Below are 16,839 nucleotides of genomic sequence, written 5' to 3'. Positions count from 1 at the left end.
AGGGAGGGAGAAAAATTTGAAACTAGAAATCTTATAAAAACAAATGTTGAAAACTATCTCTAAATGTAAATAATAAAATATTTATATGTGGAGGAAAAAAGAAGTTACATGTATCATTTTCCCATATAGGAATGTAAACAGTTTATTGAGTCCCTTATTCTTACACCTTCATGTCTATCTTTTGAGTCTTGTGTTTGAATGTCAAATTTTCTAGCTGAGTAGCCCTGATCATTTCATCAATGCTTCAAAGTTCTTTATTTTCATTAAATATCAGTTTCTCCCCTTAACACTCAGTTTTCCCAGGTAGGCTGTTGTTGGCTGTAATAGTCCTTTTGCCTTCCAGAATATCATATTCCAAGTCTTTTGCACCTTTATCATCCTTTATCACCTTCTGTCTGTCCCCTCCTTCAATCTGCCCTCCCTTCTTCTGCCCCCTCTCTTTATCCCCTTATCACCTTATGATCCTGACTGTGGTTTCACAATATTTAAATTGTTTCTTTCAAGCTGTTTGCATTTTCTCCTTGACCTAGGAGCTTTGGAATTTGGCTATAATATTCCTTGAGAGTTTTCATTTTTGGATCTCTGTCAGGAGGTGATCAGTGAATGTTTATATTTTTCCCTCTGGATTGCCCACTCACCCAAATTTAATTTTTAAGGAATTATTTTCTTTAGTAAAATTTTGTGCCTCTTTTTCCTTTTCACTTATTCTGCTTTCTAAGGAGTTCTTTTCTTCAGTGAATTTTTGTGCCTCTTTTACTAAGCTGGTAATTCTCTTTTTCTTTTCTTTGACATTTTTTTTGTAACAACATTTATTTTATGTTTTCCAGTTACATGTAGTTTTCAACATTCATTTTCATAAGATTTAATGTTCCAAATTTTTCTTCCTCCCTCCCTTCCCTCCCCCCTCCACAAGACATCAACCAGGTTATATATGTACAATCCACAAGTGTTCTTTTTATCAGTTCTTTCTATGGGGGTGGATAATATGCTTCATCATTAGTCCCTTGGGATTGTCTTGATCATTGTATTGCTGAGAGTAGTTAAGTCATTCACAATTGCTCATAGAATAATACTGCTGTCACTATGCACAATGTCGTTCCAGTTTTGCTAACTTCACCATACATTAGTTCATATGAGTCTTTCCCGGTTTTTCTGGGACCATCCTGTTTGTCATTTCCTATAGCACAGTACCATTCCACTACAATCATATACCACAGCTTCCTCAATCATTCCTCAATTGATGGACATTCCCTTGATTCCCAGTTCTTAGCCACCACAAAGAGTTGCTATAAATATTTTTTGTACAATTTTCCCCCCTTTTCTGTTTCATGATTACTATTGTTAACTGTTTCCCTCCATCCTCTTCACTTCCCCATGATATTATCTATTATCTATCTTCTTTCACCCTATCCCTCTTCAAAAGGGAATTGCTTCTGTCTGTCCCCTCCCTCAATCTGCCCTCCCTTCTTCTGCCCCCTCTCTTTATCTCCTTTCCCTCCTATTTTCCTGCAGGGTTAGATAGATTACTCTACCCAATTAGGTTTGTATGTTAATCCCTTCTTGAGGCTGCTCTGATGACATTGAGGTCTTTGAGCCTATTCTGATGAGTGTAAAATTCATTTACTGCCCTGCTTCTCCCCCAATATTAGCTAGAAAGAATTCAAAAACTAAAAAACCATAATCAGGATCACTTTAGGAATCATACTGGAAATTTTAAGAGAGAAGACCTTGGAATTCAGTATGCCAAAATGCAAAGGATAAAGACTTATAACCAAGAATAACTTATCCAGAAAAACCAAGTATTTAATCATACATGGTGGGAAATAGACTTGTAATGAAATGTTCCTGGTGAAAAGACCAAAGTTGAATAGAAACTTTGAAATATGAATTCAGGAGTCAAGAGAAACATAAAAATGTAAATATGAATGAGCAGTCCATAAGGGACTAAACAAGGTGTCAACCAGACTTTTTCCAGAATCAGTCTCTAACCTATGTATGGCTGGAGCTGCACAGAATACGCCAGAGAAAGGTGTCAGGAATTAGAGAGAAAGTTTATTTTCTAAGTGAGGAAAAAGGCTTGCAAGCAAGGTTGACCTATAGACACATGTGCCAGGGCCCCATCCCTAGTGGGGGGACCCAAAGTAGCATAAGGAGATCTCAATACTTATACTAGTGACTGCTCAGTGAATTGTAGCCCTAACAATGAGGGAGCAGCAAGCATGTGACAATTCACTGCAAGATGTTCTGACTTTGTCCAGTGTTTGTCTTTGACCAGAGAAGACCTGATGAATTGTGTGAGTAGCCCATAAGATAAGATCATCCAGAGGGTGATCACAAAGGATTGTTCTCCTGCCAAGCTCAGGGTGCAGCTTGCTTGCTGGATCTTAGCTCTGGAAACAGGGAGTCTAAATTTTACCTTGTCAAAAAATAAACTGTTTACATTCTAATATGGGTAAATGATGGATGTATCCTTTTAGAACCATATAATCATCAGGGTTCACAATCAAACAAGAGATAGAGAAGATCAGAGAAGGTAAAATGGACAGTTTGGGTTACATACGTTTAAACAGTTTTTTGCTCAAACAAAATCAGTGCAGCTAAAATTAGAAAAGCAGGTAAATGGGGGAAAAATCTTTGCAGCTCTTTTTGTGGTATCAAAGAAATAGAAACTTAAGGGTACAGTTTTAGAGAAACCTAGTAAGATATGTATGAATTAATGATTCAAAGTGAAGTGAGTAAACTGAGGAGAATATTTTAAACAGTAACAATAGTACTGCAAAGAACTTTGATCAATGTAGAGGATTCATGATTAACATGCTACTCATTCCTGACCCAGGGAGGTGATAGATTCAGAGTGTAGATTGAAACAAATGTTTGTTTTGGTTTTTTACGTAGCCAATGTGGGGAATTTGTTTTGCTTAGCTGCATTTTCATTGCAGGGGTTTTGTTTTCTTTCTTTTTCAAAATTAGGAAGGAGGTGGAAGGAAAAAAGTTGTATTTTCTTTAATTGATAAAAATTAAATTATGTTTAAAAATAGCAAGCATAGTTGGTAAAACTCCTAAAAAGTACTTATTCTTTTCAGCACATGTGAAACATTGTAAACACTTAATTAAGTTTGTTGATTGATTTCAGTTGTAACTGCAATTCTCAGCCTCCAAATCCAGTGAAGATTGCTGTAGCAGGAGCTCAGAACTATCTCAGTGCTGTGTTGAGGCTTTTTGTGGAACAATTGTCTCATAAAACCCCAGACTGGCTTGGCTATATGAGGTTCCTGATCATCCCATTAGGTAAGTAAGAAATCTCATGCAACTCTTGAATATATACTTAGCATGTTGTATTATAGTTATTTGTATGTATGTTTTTTTCTTCTTACACAATAAGCTCCTTGAGGGCAGAGACCATGTCTTATTTTTCTGTGCACATGTGCTTAATAAATCAATTTCTTGGATTGGATTTTAAAAGTTAGACTGGTTTTATGTAAGGATTGTATGTGTTTGTATATAATAGGGAAGGCGGGTGTAGGCAGAGTCAAAAATGTTCTTTTTTTGTGTGGGGCAGCTAGATGGCACAGTGGATAGAGCATCAGGCCTCATGTTCAAATCTGGTATCAGACACTTACTAGCTGTGTGACCCTGGGTAAGTCATTTAACCCTGTTTGTCTCAGTTTCCTTATCTGTAAAATAAACTGGGGAAGGAAATGGCAAATCATTCCACTATCTTTGCCAAGAAAACCCCAAATGGAGTCATGAAGAACCAGACACAACTGAAACAACAACAAAATAAAATATGCTTACCTTTACAGCTAAGATTGTATTAAAGTGCTATTTATATTCTTTTCTATTCTAGTCCCAAAATGCAGAATACTAATAATACCTAAATTCTCCCAATATTGTGAAGTAAAATACAGTGTTATTTCTATTACTTTATAAACACATTTTTCAAAGTATACAGTAATCTTCTGATAGGATTAAGTTCTAGAAATGTTCTACTAGGAAATTTTTAAGCCACTGGAAGTTAATTACATGCCATCACAACCAGTCTCCGCTCAAAACTCTCACTAGGCAGCTCCAGGACACTCCATAGTCTCTCTTTAGTAGGCATCTGCTTGTGTTTGTCATGACATGCAAATGTCATAATAGCACCATTCTTGCTACAAGTCAGGCCTCATGCTTAGTATTTCCTGCCTCTTACCTGGGAATATATCAACAACATGGCAAGGGAGCAATTGCAGACTGTGCCAAACTCATAAGAGTCGACCTTGAAATTTCTAATCTCCAGCTTTTAGCAGTGAAACTCACTGGCATTCTACCTGGATTTCAAGGTTGACTCTTGTGAGACTTCTTCTCCAATAGTTAACATTCTTTTATTTGACACCTCCCAGTGACAAATCAGAGAGAATTCCTTCTTCTTCATCTCATGTCACTCACATGCCCTCTGCCACTGTTCTACACGTTTTTCATGAAGAAGGTGGCCCTTCTCTCTGCACAAGTGCTCCCATTCCATCCTATCTTCTTCGGCAGACTGCCCCTTCTATCATCCCTACTGCCTCACCAATCTTCAACTACTTCCTGTCAACTGGCTATTCTCCCGCTGCCTACAAACATGCTCATTTCACCCCCATTCTAAAAATAAATAAATAAATACTTACTTGATCCTTCTCTCATTTATTATTTTCACTAACTATCATCCTGTATCCTTTATTTTGGATAAACTCCATAGGTGCTTTTACTTCTGGCTTCTGATCTCATTTAAATGAAACTTTTCTTTCCAAAGTTACCAGTGATCTCTTAATTGCTAAATCTAATGACTTTTTCTCATTCTTCATTATTCTTGACCTCTGTAACCTTTGACACTGTCAATCACTCTTTTCTCCTAGATACCATTCTCTTCTCTCTCTACATTTTTATGACACTAATCTTACCTAATTCTCCTGTCTAGCCTCTCTTTCTCTCCTTTGCTGGATGTTCAAACATAACACACCTTCTAACCATTAGGATCCCCCAAAGGCTCTTGGGCCTTCTTCTCTCCCACCCCATACTATTTCACTTGGTAATTACATCAGCTCCCATGGATTCAGTCATTATCTCTATGCAAATGACTCTCAGATCTGCTTATTCAGTTCTAACCTCTCTCCTGACTTCCAGTCTCACACCTCCAGCTGCCTATTAGACATTTCCAACTGCATGTCCCATAGACATTTTAAACCCAAAATGTCAAAAACTTAACTCAGTTTCTGTTCCCCAAAACCCCTCTCCTGGTCTCCCTGCTCTCCCTGCATCCCAGGCCTACACTTCCGCTTCTGGCCTCAAACCTGTAGTGCTGAGGGTCACATTGAGTCTGCGTCATCCAGAGGATCAGCTGAGACAGCAACAGCGGCAGAAAAGACCTCAGTCCAGAAGCCACCATGTCTGAAGACATCAAGTCCAAGATCCAAAACTGCTGCACAGCACCCTTTGACAGCTGTTTTCCCAACCAGAACCAGACTTGCAACTGCTAAAAGAACTACTTGGATTTCCACTGTTGTGAGAAGGCCATGAATGAGAAAGGTGGTGACGTGTCTGTCTGCCAGTGGCACAAGTGTGTCTACAAGTCCCTCTGTCCCATGTCCTGGGTGAATACTTGGGATGATCGCAGAGCAGAAGATACCTTCCCTGGGAAGATCTGAGCCACTTCCTCTTCCTCCCTCATGCCCACCCTGATGCCTGGGGCTGGATCCCTTCTTCCTTCCAAGTGGGAGGAATGTGATCTTTCCCCTGCGCTGGGAGACCTGAATCATGTTAATAAACTGTTGGAATCAGGGAGGAAAAAAACCCTCTCCTCTTCCTAACTTCCCGGTTACTATCCTCCTAACAACCTAAGTAGTATCCTAGACTCCTTGTTTTCTCTCACCCCTTATACCCAGTCACTTGTCAATTCCTCTTGTTTCTACCTTCTTAACATTTGTGATATGTGCCTCCTCTTCTCTCCTGACAATGCAACTAACCTAATGCAGGCCTTCATCCCTTCATTCCTGAACTAACCGGCTAATCTCCACTCTAAACCATCCTCCACTCAGTTCACAAATTGATCTTACAGTTTGGAGGCCCAGCCATAGTTCACTAAACTCCAATGGCTTGCTATTTCCTCTAGGATCAAATATAAAATCATTTGTTTGGCTTTTAAAGCCCTTCATAAACTAGCACCTTCCTACATTTTCAGTCTTCTTAAATGTCATTCCCCTCCACAGACTCTGTAATCCAGTGACACTGCCCTCCTTACTGTTCCTCTGTCATGACATTTATGGGGACCAATTTTTAATTGGGGAGTGCTAGCTAAACGGCTTGCCGCAATATTGGGGCAAGGAAGGAGACCAGAAGCCTCCCTCAAAACAGAAAAAGATTTGTTTTAACAAGAACGAACTTTAAAAAAAAAAATGCAAACAGGATCAGTAGGATCAAGGGAAAGGAAATAAAATGGGGAAAGGGAAATTATACAACCTCAAAAGATACCACCTCCCAGGAATCAGCTGAAAATATACAGCAGAGCTCCTGTCACTTTCCAGCTTCCACCTAGAATGCCCAATTCTCCTCCCCCAACCTAGACAACACCCCACACAGCCCCAGCCAATGGGATGGCCACTCTGACAGTCACATGACTGCCCTCACTAGGCTTCCAATCATTATAATTTTGCCAGGCCCATGTAGGCGTTGGCGAGTGGTGATGACGTGAGGTGCCAGAGCCCTGGCAATGGCTATAACCAGTGGGTGGAGCACCATGCGGTTTGCGGAGCCCCGGGCCAGTGCATGCCGAGGCATAAAAACCTCAAATAACAATTCTTTACATTCCCCCCTTTGTTTCATCAAGAAACACAAGAGTATTTCCTTGATGGAACAATAAACAAATAAATTTTTTAAAATAACAGAATATCATAACCAATGCTAAGAAACAACATACTAATAACAATATAGGAAAGGGAAAATACATATTATAGATGATGTATATAGTAACAGAAGGAAAAACAAAAATGTCCATTTAAAGTCCTTAAAAATCTTGTCTTCGAAGGAGGGTTGAGATGTCATCAGGGGAACTGGACTCTGGTCTGGATTCTGGCTATCTTTGGATTGTGGTTGTCTCTGGAACTGCTGCATTTTCATTAATTTTTAGCATAGCATTGTCCAAAAATGTTTAAATTAAACAATGAAAGCTCTTCAAAATATACAAAACAAGTTTAAACTTGATATATATACAGCATATTGGAGTACCCCCTTTAACTTTAATAGTAACAGGCATAGCAGATTTAAGGAGCCCTACTTCAGTAGAGGATGAGGCCCATAGGGACTCAGGAATGTCAGAGGGGATTTGGGATGTATCCCGTACTACTCCTTGAGCATCTGCAATCAAAATTTAATTTGTAATAAATGAACAGTATCCTCTGGCAACCGCAGAAAGACAGCCCCATCTGGAGCACAAGATATGGTTGCTCTAAGTTTACAAAGGAAATCACGACCTAATAAATTGACAGGGGCATCAGGCATAAGTAAAAATGAATGTTCTACAGTTAAAGGCCCCATAGATACCATGCAAGGGGTTAATTCTGCCACTCTTTGGGCCTTACCTGAGACTCCTACCACATTTAAAGATCCAATAGCATTGCATCCAGGGTCTGGTTTAAGCACTAAGACTGATTTAGAGGCTCCTGTATCTAACAGACAATCATAATACATGTCCCCAACTTTGAGGGTCACATGGGGTTTGTTACTCTGGGGAGGTGAATGGATTTGTATAAGGGGGTTCAAAAATTCAGGATCTGGAAAAGTAAAGCTTTCTGTATTTATTTTCTGCTCCTCCCCTGGACACCATCAGTCCTGTGTCTCCCTCTGAGGGATTCTAGAGTTACCCCGATTCTGATTCTGTCCTTCTGTACCTCCCTGATAGGGTCTATGATTATACTGATTCTGGTTGTAATAAGGTCTGTAATTATCTTGGTTGTTTCCTTTCTGGTAAATATTTCCATAATTATTCTGGTTTCTCCTGAAAAAAATATTCCAGACCCTCAGATACTGTCCACCTGAGTTCTTGCTTTCTAATTCTACATTCTCTCAAGGAGTGTCCTTGTTTTCATAGTACTGACACAACTTAGGGGTTTTGTCCTGACCTTTAAATGCCTGACCTGAAAGTGCTGGTGCCAGAATGCTTTGCTTAGCCGTATTATCTTCATTGCCACCTATATGGTGGCAATTTCTTTAAGCCTTTCTACAGCCATATCTTTCCAGCCTGGACACTGCGTCATAAAAAATGTACATATCTCTGGCAATGATTGATATACGAATGTATTCCGTACAATATAGGAATCTTTTGAGTCTAGTGGGTCCAGTCTTGTAAATTGCTTAGCAGCTTCACAAAGTCTATCATAAAATCTATTAGGTTGTTCATTAGGCTCCTGAGCAAGTTTTAAAAACTTTTGCCAGTTGTCAGATTTCTTAGAACAGGATTCCATTCCTTTCAGTAGCGTTTCCCTAGAATTTTTTAATTCTTGGAATTGCTGTGGATCATTATAATCCCAGTTTGGCTCCTGGAGAGGCCACTCTGTTAACGCTTCCCCAGAGGCCACCAAGGAATTTCCTTCTGTGACAATATCTGCGATTTCACTTGGGAATAGTATAATTTCCACAAGACAAGTAACATCGGCCCAAGTGGGTTGATATGTATTAAATATAGACCTTAACTGCAAAATTACTAACTTCAGATTCTGATCAAACCTAGGTATAAGTTTCTTCCATGCACACAGATCCTTTGGACTGAATGGGCTATATATTTTACGCTGTGCTCCTCTGCGGGCTGTAACATTCTGTAGGGGGAGCAGTTTCTGTTGATCTGATTCTAAAGACTGGTCTAAATCTGTTTCTGAACTCAGGTCATCTCCAATAGAGGGACCTGTACTGGTATCCCTCTGAAAACATGGTCTACTATGATCACATCCCTCCCTCTCTTTACAGCTTTTTTGGAAAAAATACCACATTGCAATAATGACAATAATGAAAATAAAATTTATAGCCATTTGAGTTATAATGATAGTGGTATAGTAAAGTTCTAATTTAGTTGTAATGCTTCCAGTAATATTGTATATATGCTCAGTGGGAAAGATAAATCATTGTTCCAAAGATTTTTTACTGTTTGTGAGGAGGAAACCAGCAGTGCCATGAATAAGTATTGAGCAGGCCAACAGTTTAAATCGGGACAATATGCTGTCCCAAAATATGCCAATTAGAATATACAAGGGGGGAGCCAAATATTCAATCATGGTGCAGTTCAAAATGAACCGGCTTTTCTCTGGCCAGCAAGATAAATGCTAAGGTTTTTTTAAGAGCAAGGGAGATTGCTTAAGGGGGCAGTGGGGGAGGGGCAAGAAGGTTCCCCCAGGTTAGTTGGCTTGTGACCAAATAAGGGGGAGGGGGGGTGGGTTAAAGAAATTCACTAGGTTAATCAACTCCTGGTTGACTCACCGAAAACCGTGGGGACCAATTTTTAATTGGGCAGTGCTAGCTAAGCAGCTTGCCGCAATATTGGGGCAAGGAAGGAGACCAGAAGCCTCCCTCAAAACAGAACAAGATTTGTTTTAACAAGAACGACCTTAAAAAAAAAAAACAAAAAATACAAACAGGATCAGTAGGATCAAGGGAAAGGAAATAAAATGGGGAAAGGGAAATTATACAACCTCAAAAGATACCACCTCCCAGGAATCAGCTGAAAATACGCAGCAGAATGCCTGTCACTTTCCAGCTTCCACCTAGAATGCCCAATTTTCCTCCCCCAACCTAGAAAACACCCCACACAGTCCCAGCCAATGGGATGGCTGCTCTGACAGTCACATGACTGCCCTCACTAGGCTTCCAATCATTATAATTTTGCCAGGCCCATGTAGGCGTTGGCAGGTAGTGATGATGTGAGGTGCCAGAGCCCTGGCAATGGCTACAACCAGTGGGTGGAGCACCTTGTGGTTTGCAGAGCCCCAGGCCAGTGCATGCTGAGGCATAAAAACCTCAAATAACAATTAATTCTTTACACATTCATATATTCCATCACTTAGCACTTATCTTTCAACCCTTAGAAGTGTTTCCTTCATTGTCCCCCATGCCTAGAAAACTCTCTTCTTACACTTTAAACAAATTCCAAGTAGACAAATTCGTGCAGCTAGGAAAAAATAACATGTCATTTCTATGGATAAGAGAAGAGTTTTAACCAATTAAATAGCTTCAATCACATACAAATAAAAAGGTTTTGTGCAAACAAAATCAGTACAGCTAAAATTAGAAGAGAAGCAGGTAAATGAGGAAAAAAGTGATTGCAACAAGTTTCTTTGATAAAGGTCTGATTTCTAAGATAAGATAAGTCTAAGATTTCTAAGAACTAAGTCAGACTCACAAGAAAAAGAACCCCATTGAAAAAATGGTCATACTCTTGACTTTGCCATCAAATGTTCCTCTTCCATTTTAAAGAATTCCAAAATTCCTCTGTTCGGTCATATTTTTATCTTTCCATTTCTCCCCATGACTTGCTTCTCCTAAACCTACTCTTTATTCTTACTGTCACCTCCAATCTCTCATCCCTCAGTTGTTTCCCAGGCCATTACAACTGCTCAGGCTACCTCTTCCCTTCCCATTCCTTGGTGAACCAGTTCACCTCTATACTATCCTCTACTCCCAAAACCCTTGTCTCCTTATCCATCACTGGTTAGTTATACATTTTCAAATTCTGGATTTTTCCCACTATCAGCTTCCTTTGTTCCTTATCTTTAAACAGAACTAAAGGAAATCATAACAGTTAGCTGACTGGGTCCCCTAGAGATGTATGTTCTCTAGTTTCAGCTGATCCTTTATTGTAGCAAAGTAGTTCTGCTTTTCTTCCCGTATATCATTTCCCTATAGCAACTGTTCCAAATATTCTCTTGTCTCCTTTACCTTTGTCTTTTCTTTACCCACTCCTCCCCAATCTCTTTGCAGAGAGCCTCATATTTTGCCCCCAAAATTGACTTTATTCACCTAAAGCTGCTTCTCCTCTCCTCCTTATCTCACATCTCTCTGATTTCATCTCTATCTCCTCTCTGATGAAGAAGTGGCTTTTCTCCTTGCCACAGGACTTATGTACAATATGTAGGGATGACTAGTGCCTCTGGTGTGAAGGCTTGCCAAATCCTTTTCAGGGTCGCTCATTTACCTTTCACCCAACTCTCACCTGTGGCTCTAAGAAGCTGTTAGCATGTGCAGCAGTCATGTCCCAGTGAAATAGTCTCAGGAGATGGTCTAAACCAGGTTGAGAATAACTGACAGGCCTCAGATCCGTTGGCGAGTTAGGGGAATGTCTACCCCAAGCATGGGAAGACTTCCCTGAGCAGAATTGGCAGATAAGAACAATTTGTTCCAACATCTATGAAAGCAACAGAAGTGGGCATTGTGAAGCATATAGAATTTGGTCAGACATCAGCGACGCCAGGGTCATCTATTGTATCCCAGGCCATAGCCAGTCATCTTGCCTTTTGTCTTAACTGCTAGACTTCTATGACTCCAGAAGAGAGAGAATGATGACTTTGTGCATTTCTACCTCATTTAAATCCAGTTTACATGCAAGTCAAGCCATCATCCCAAAATGTCATTGGTCCTCCTCAAAATGAAGGACAAACAACAGTATATGCCCTTGATCTTATCCCTTCCCATCTTCTCTAAGTAATTGCCCCCACTATCTTCCCCATTCTTTTTCTAATTTTCAGTCTGTACCTATATATTGGCCCCTTCCCTGCTAGCTATAATTATGTCCAAGTCTGCTTCATTCTTTAAAAAGAAAAAAAAAAGCTTCACTATATCCTGCCATCTCTATCAGTTATAATCATCTACCTTTCTTCCCCTTCTCAACTAAACTTTAAAAAGACATCTACACTTGATACCTCCACTCTCTTCTAAACCCTCTGAAATCTGTCTTCTACTCTTTATTCAACTCAAATTATTGTCTTCAAAGTTATTGGTGATCTTTTTATTGCAAGACCTTTTCTCATTTTTCTTTGACTTCTTTGCAGCATTTGCCACTGTTGACCAGCTTCTCCTCTTAATTCCCTTCCTAAAGTCTCTCTGCATTCCAATCCAGTCCTCCACACAGCTGACATAATGATTTTTCAAAAACACAGGACTGACTATGTCACCCCCATACTGTATTTAAATTCCAATAATTTGCTGTTATCTCTAGGATCAAATAAAACAACTTTCTCTGTTAGTAATTCCTCTTATATTTCTGGTTTTTGTAACTGGGCCCTTCCTATCTTTTTAATATTCTTACATGTTATTCCCCTCTATTTACTCTACTGTCCAACCATACTGATATACTTATTATTCCAAGGACATGATGTTCCATTTTCTATGTACAGCCTGTCCCTCATGCCTGAAATGATCTCCCTGACCTCTTAGAATAATGGTGTCAAACTCAAATAGAAATAGATCCCTGCAGCCCATGTTTTGACTTAGAAAACAACAAATTAATATCATCTATGTTGTATCATATTTTTATTTTAAAATTAAGTTAAGCATTTTCCAATTACGTTTTAATTTGATTTCAGCAGCACTCAAGTTTTGAAAGGCACAATAGGGCCTCAGTTTGACACTTGTATCCTAGAACAAAATTTCCTAAACTTTGGGTCACAACCCGATTTGGGGTCCCAAATGTGGGGGTCGTGAAAAATTTGGCAGTAAATGTATGATCTGTATACCTATTCTGGGGAAGGGGGAAGGGCAGAGGTGAAATCCTACATGAAAGAAACAGGAAAAGGCTTATGGAGTGGGGGAAGAGATGGGAGAGGAGCAGGGCAGTAAATGAATTTTACACTCATCAGAAAAGGATCTGTATACCTATTTTATACTCCTACTGTAATGATTGGAATGACACCACCTGTTGGAGACTTACTGTAGGAAAGTTCCACCATGAGGAGAAGGCATCTGAGAGCAAGCCATACGGCTTTTCTTTGGTGTCAGGAAGTAACGTTTGCTTGTGGGAGGAAGACGGGGCAAGCCTGGCTCTCTCGCTCTTTTTTCGTCAGGACTCTGGTGGAGAGTGGAGCTAAAAATGCGCTCTCCCTTTGATAGATAGATGAAACTAGGCCTTTCTCTCTCTCTTCACCAAATTCTTATTCTCCTTAATAAATGCTTAAAAGTCTAAACTCTTGCTAAAGCTTATAATTTATTGGCAACCACTCATTAGATATTTTAGACAGTATAGCTAGAATTTTAGCCCCTTACACTATATACCCTGGGTCGTGTAAAAATATCTCAGGCTAAAAGGAGTCATGAGTGGAAAAAGTTTAAGAAACCTTGTCCTGGAATACCTGGATTACTATAATACTCATCTCAAGTTCCATTTTCTATAAGAGGCCTTTGCCAGCTCCCCTGGCTGCTAGTTCCTTTCCCTATAAGGCAATTTTCATGTACCCTCATTTATTATATACTTATATGTACCTATTTATATATATATAGTGTCTAAGGCAACTCTCATGTACCCTCAAGTATAATACTTATATGTACCTATTTTGTACATTGTACATAGTGTCTCCCTCATTAAATGCAAGTTCCTTGAGGGCAGAAACTTTTTTTTACTATTCCTTTGTATCCCTAGCACTTAACACTGCCTGTCACATAGTAAGCAAAAGTAGAGCACAAAGTAAACTGATAAATGTTGGTAAGTATCGGTTTGCAGCTTTGATTTTCATTTTTCCCTTAGAACCACTCTTCTATATTTGTGTAAACTAAGAATAGTATTAATACCTTTATTTCTGATATGGGTAGAAATATTGTTGTGATAAACACTTAATTTGTTTAACTGTCAAGTGACACTTAAAAAAAAAAATCTGGCCTTTTTCACATTCTCCTATAACTCCAAAATTGAGTATGATCTGCATTAACTTACTGAAAGAAGTAACACTTTAGTGTCTCTTTTTTTTTTTTTTTTTTTGCGGGGCAATGAGGGTTAAGTGACTTGCCCAGAGTCACACAGCTAGTAAGTGTCAAGTGTCTGAGGCTGGATTTGAACTCAGGTCCTCCTGAATCCAGAGCCAGTGCTTTATCCACTGCGCCACCTAGCCGCCCATGTCTATCATTTTTTACTGAGCTCTGAGAATTACATATTATATAAGAGCTTCTTCTAGAAGACTGATTTTTAAAAAAAAGAAAAGGAAAAAAAAGAAGACTAATTGAAGATGAACATAATAACCTAAACTGAAGTCAAAGTGTAAGATGTGCTAAGAAAATAACTATTTAATCCCTATTTCTTTACAAATACCATTATGCATATAAAATTTGTATTTTGTATTCATTAAGTGACTCAGTTCATTTTCTTTGCTCTAGGTTCTCATCCAGTGGCTAAATATCTTGGTTCTGTTGATCACCGGTATAACAACTTCTTCCAGGATTTGGCCTGGAGGGATTTGTTCAGTAAACTTGAAACACATACTGCTGGTAAGAAGTTATTTCCATATCAAGCTCTGATTCAGCAAATGATATAAATGTTATGCATTGGTAAAAATGCAAAGCAGTAGGAAATACTAAAGACAATACTTTTGTAAACCCTTACATACCTAAAATAATGAGGTCTCCCTCCAGACTTTAATCTTTTTCCCCTTTATTTATTTCTCTTTAGTATCACATCTTTTCTCACACATTCTAGTGGACCATTAGAATAGTATCACAAAATCCTACCTTTGATAGCATCTCCCCAAAAACCCCTTAGTTATGCTTTAAAGCTATGGTTATTGAAACTTCTTTCTCCAAAGTAACTTAAATTGCCATATTTGATGATGTTTTCTCTGTCAAGATCCTTCATGATCTCTTTGCTCCATTTGACTCTGTTTTGAACCCTTTTTTCTTCTATATACTTACTATTTCCTCTCTTTCTAGATGTTCATGAAACTTTTACTCCTCTGTTTTTTTCTTCTTACTTATCTGTTTCTTTTCAGTCTCCTTTACTGGTTAATTATTTATATCCCAACCCCTAACTATGAATGTACCTAAAGGATCTGTCATAGGCCTTCTTTTCCTCTCTCCACACTTTCCCTATTGGTGATTTCATTAGTTCTCTTCAAGAATGAAGGACAAGCAACAACAGCTCTCATGGGTCTTGTTATCAACTCTTTGTAGATGACCCCCAGATCTATATTTCTAGCCCTATTCTTTCTCATGAGTCTAGTCACGTATAACCAACTGTACATTTCAAACATGATATCCTGTAGATATCTCAAATTCAACATATACAGAAGAAAACTCATCTTTCCCCCAAAATATATGCTTCTAGCACACTTCTCTATTTCAATCTAAGGCACCACCATTATTTCAGTTTATAATCTTAGTGTTACCCTTGATTTCTTGCTGTCCTTCACCCTGAATATCTAACTAGTTTCCCTGTTTTGCTATTTCCCTTCTCTCTACTCAACCAGCCATCATTTCAGTTTAAGCCATTTTCCCATTTCTACTAGCTCATTATAATAGCCTTTAAAGTGGCATTTCTGTCTCAAGTCTGTCTCTATTTAAATTACTCCTAAACACAGCTGTGATTTTCCTCAGGTGTAGATATGATGATGTTATTCACATACTCCTTATATTCCAATTGTTCCCTAATTTTTCTAGGATCAGATATAAATTCCTGTTTGGCTTTTAAAGTTCCTTACAAGCTGGCACCTATATTTCCAGTAATATATCACATTACTCCCCTGCCCACAGTCCACAGTCCAGCCCAATGGGCCTCGTTTTGCTCTTTAACACACAGCATTCCATCTTCCACCTCCATACTTTTGTACTGGTTATTTCCTCATGTAGAAAATATATTTTCTTTTTACCTCCTCATCTATATAGAATCATTCTTTTCTTTCCTTGCTCTGCTCAAACACCACTTTATTCTAAAGTAAATGTTACTTTGTCTCCCCTCTACTACTAGTGCCTTTCCTCCCTATACCTAGTATTTATTTTGTGTTTATTCACTATATACTTATATATGTACATGTTATCTCCCCCAGGAAACTGAGAACAGGAATTGTTTGATTTTTGTCTTTGTACTCCTAGCACCTTGCACATTGTCAGAGACATAATAGATGACATAATAAACATTTGTTAAGCAACTGCTATATGCCAGACACTGTGCTAAGTGCTAGGGATGGAAGGAAAAGTAAGCCCTCAAGGAGCTTGCATTCTAATGAAGGAAGACAATACACAAAAAGAAGCTAAAAAAGGAAAGGTTGGGGAATGTTAGGGGTTAAGAAAGAATGTTACCTGTCACAGGGGTATCAGGGAGATGTCTAGCTGGGTAACAAATGAAAATAAAGCTGGCCTCAGTGCCATTATTCAGTGGAGGTCCTTAAAAGAACTCTGTACTCTCCACTCAGATGGAAAGCATTCAAAGGCAGAAAGTACTAGTGAGCTATGAGTTCAGGGACTTAAATGATATTCCAGAAGGAAGTTCCTGGAACATAATAGAGAAGTCCAGAAAATGCTTGTTGATTGGTTAGTTAGTTGAAAAGTAAGCATTTATTTGATTTGCGTGTAAGGGAAATCTGTAGACTTCTATTGAAGTTATACTTATGAAAATATCTCTGATCCTAGCCCTCAATCAGCTACTACCAGTATTTCCACTAGTTATCTTATTTTGATGCTATACTAATAATCATACTCTTATATCCAGTCATCCAATGACACTGGCCTACTTGCTGTTTCACAAACAAGACACTCCATCTCTCAACTCTGGGCATTTTCTCTGCCTGCCCTTCATGTTCAGAATGCTTTTCCTTCTCTAACTCTAATCTCTCTGGTTTCCTTTAAGTCCCCAACTAAGTCTCACCT

At 38.8% G+C, this 16,839-nt stretch overlaps 1 protein-coding gene and 1 pseudogene across 7 annotated transcripts in view; both read left to right on the top strand.

The window, feature by feature from the left end:
- Positions 1-16,839, top strand: part of PACS2 (phosphofurin acidic cluster sorting protein 2) — a 298,609-nt gene that overhangs the window by 231,721 nt on the left and 50,049 nt on the right. For all 7 annotated transcript variants that reach the window (XM_043985957.1, XM_043985954.1, XM_043985953.1 and 4 more), the window contains exons 16-17: positions 3,134-3,288; positions 14,359-14,469. In XM_043985957.1, coding sequence (XP_043841892.1) covers positions 3,134-3,288; positions 14,359-14,469 — 266 coding nt within the window. The remainder of the gene's footprint in view (positions 1-3,133; positions 3,289-14,358; positions 14,470-16,839) is intronic.
- Positions 5,406-5,666, top strand: LOC122742006 (annotated as a pseudogene).

Source organism: Dromiciops gliroides, chromosome 2 (genome assembly GCF_019393635.1).
Source record: "Dromiciops gliroides isolate mDroGli1 chromosome 2, mDroGli1.pri, whole genome shotgun sequence".
In the NCBI taxonomy this organism is placed as follows: domain Eukaryota; kingdom Metazoa; phylum Chordata; class Mammalia; order Microbiotheria; family Microbiotheriidae; genus Dromiciops; species Dromiciops gliroides.
The sequence above is the reverse complement of the archived record's forward strand: the minus strand, read 5'-3'. Positions and strand labels throughout refer to the sequence as shown.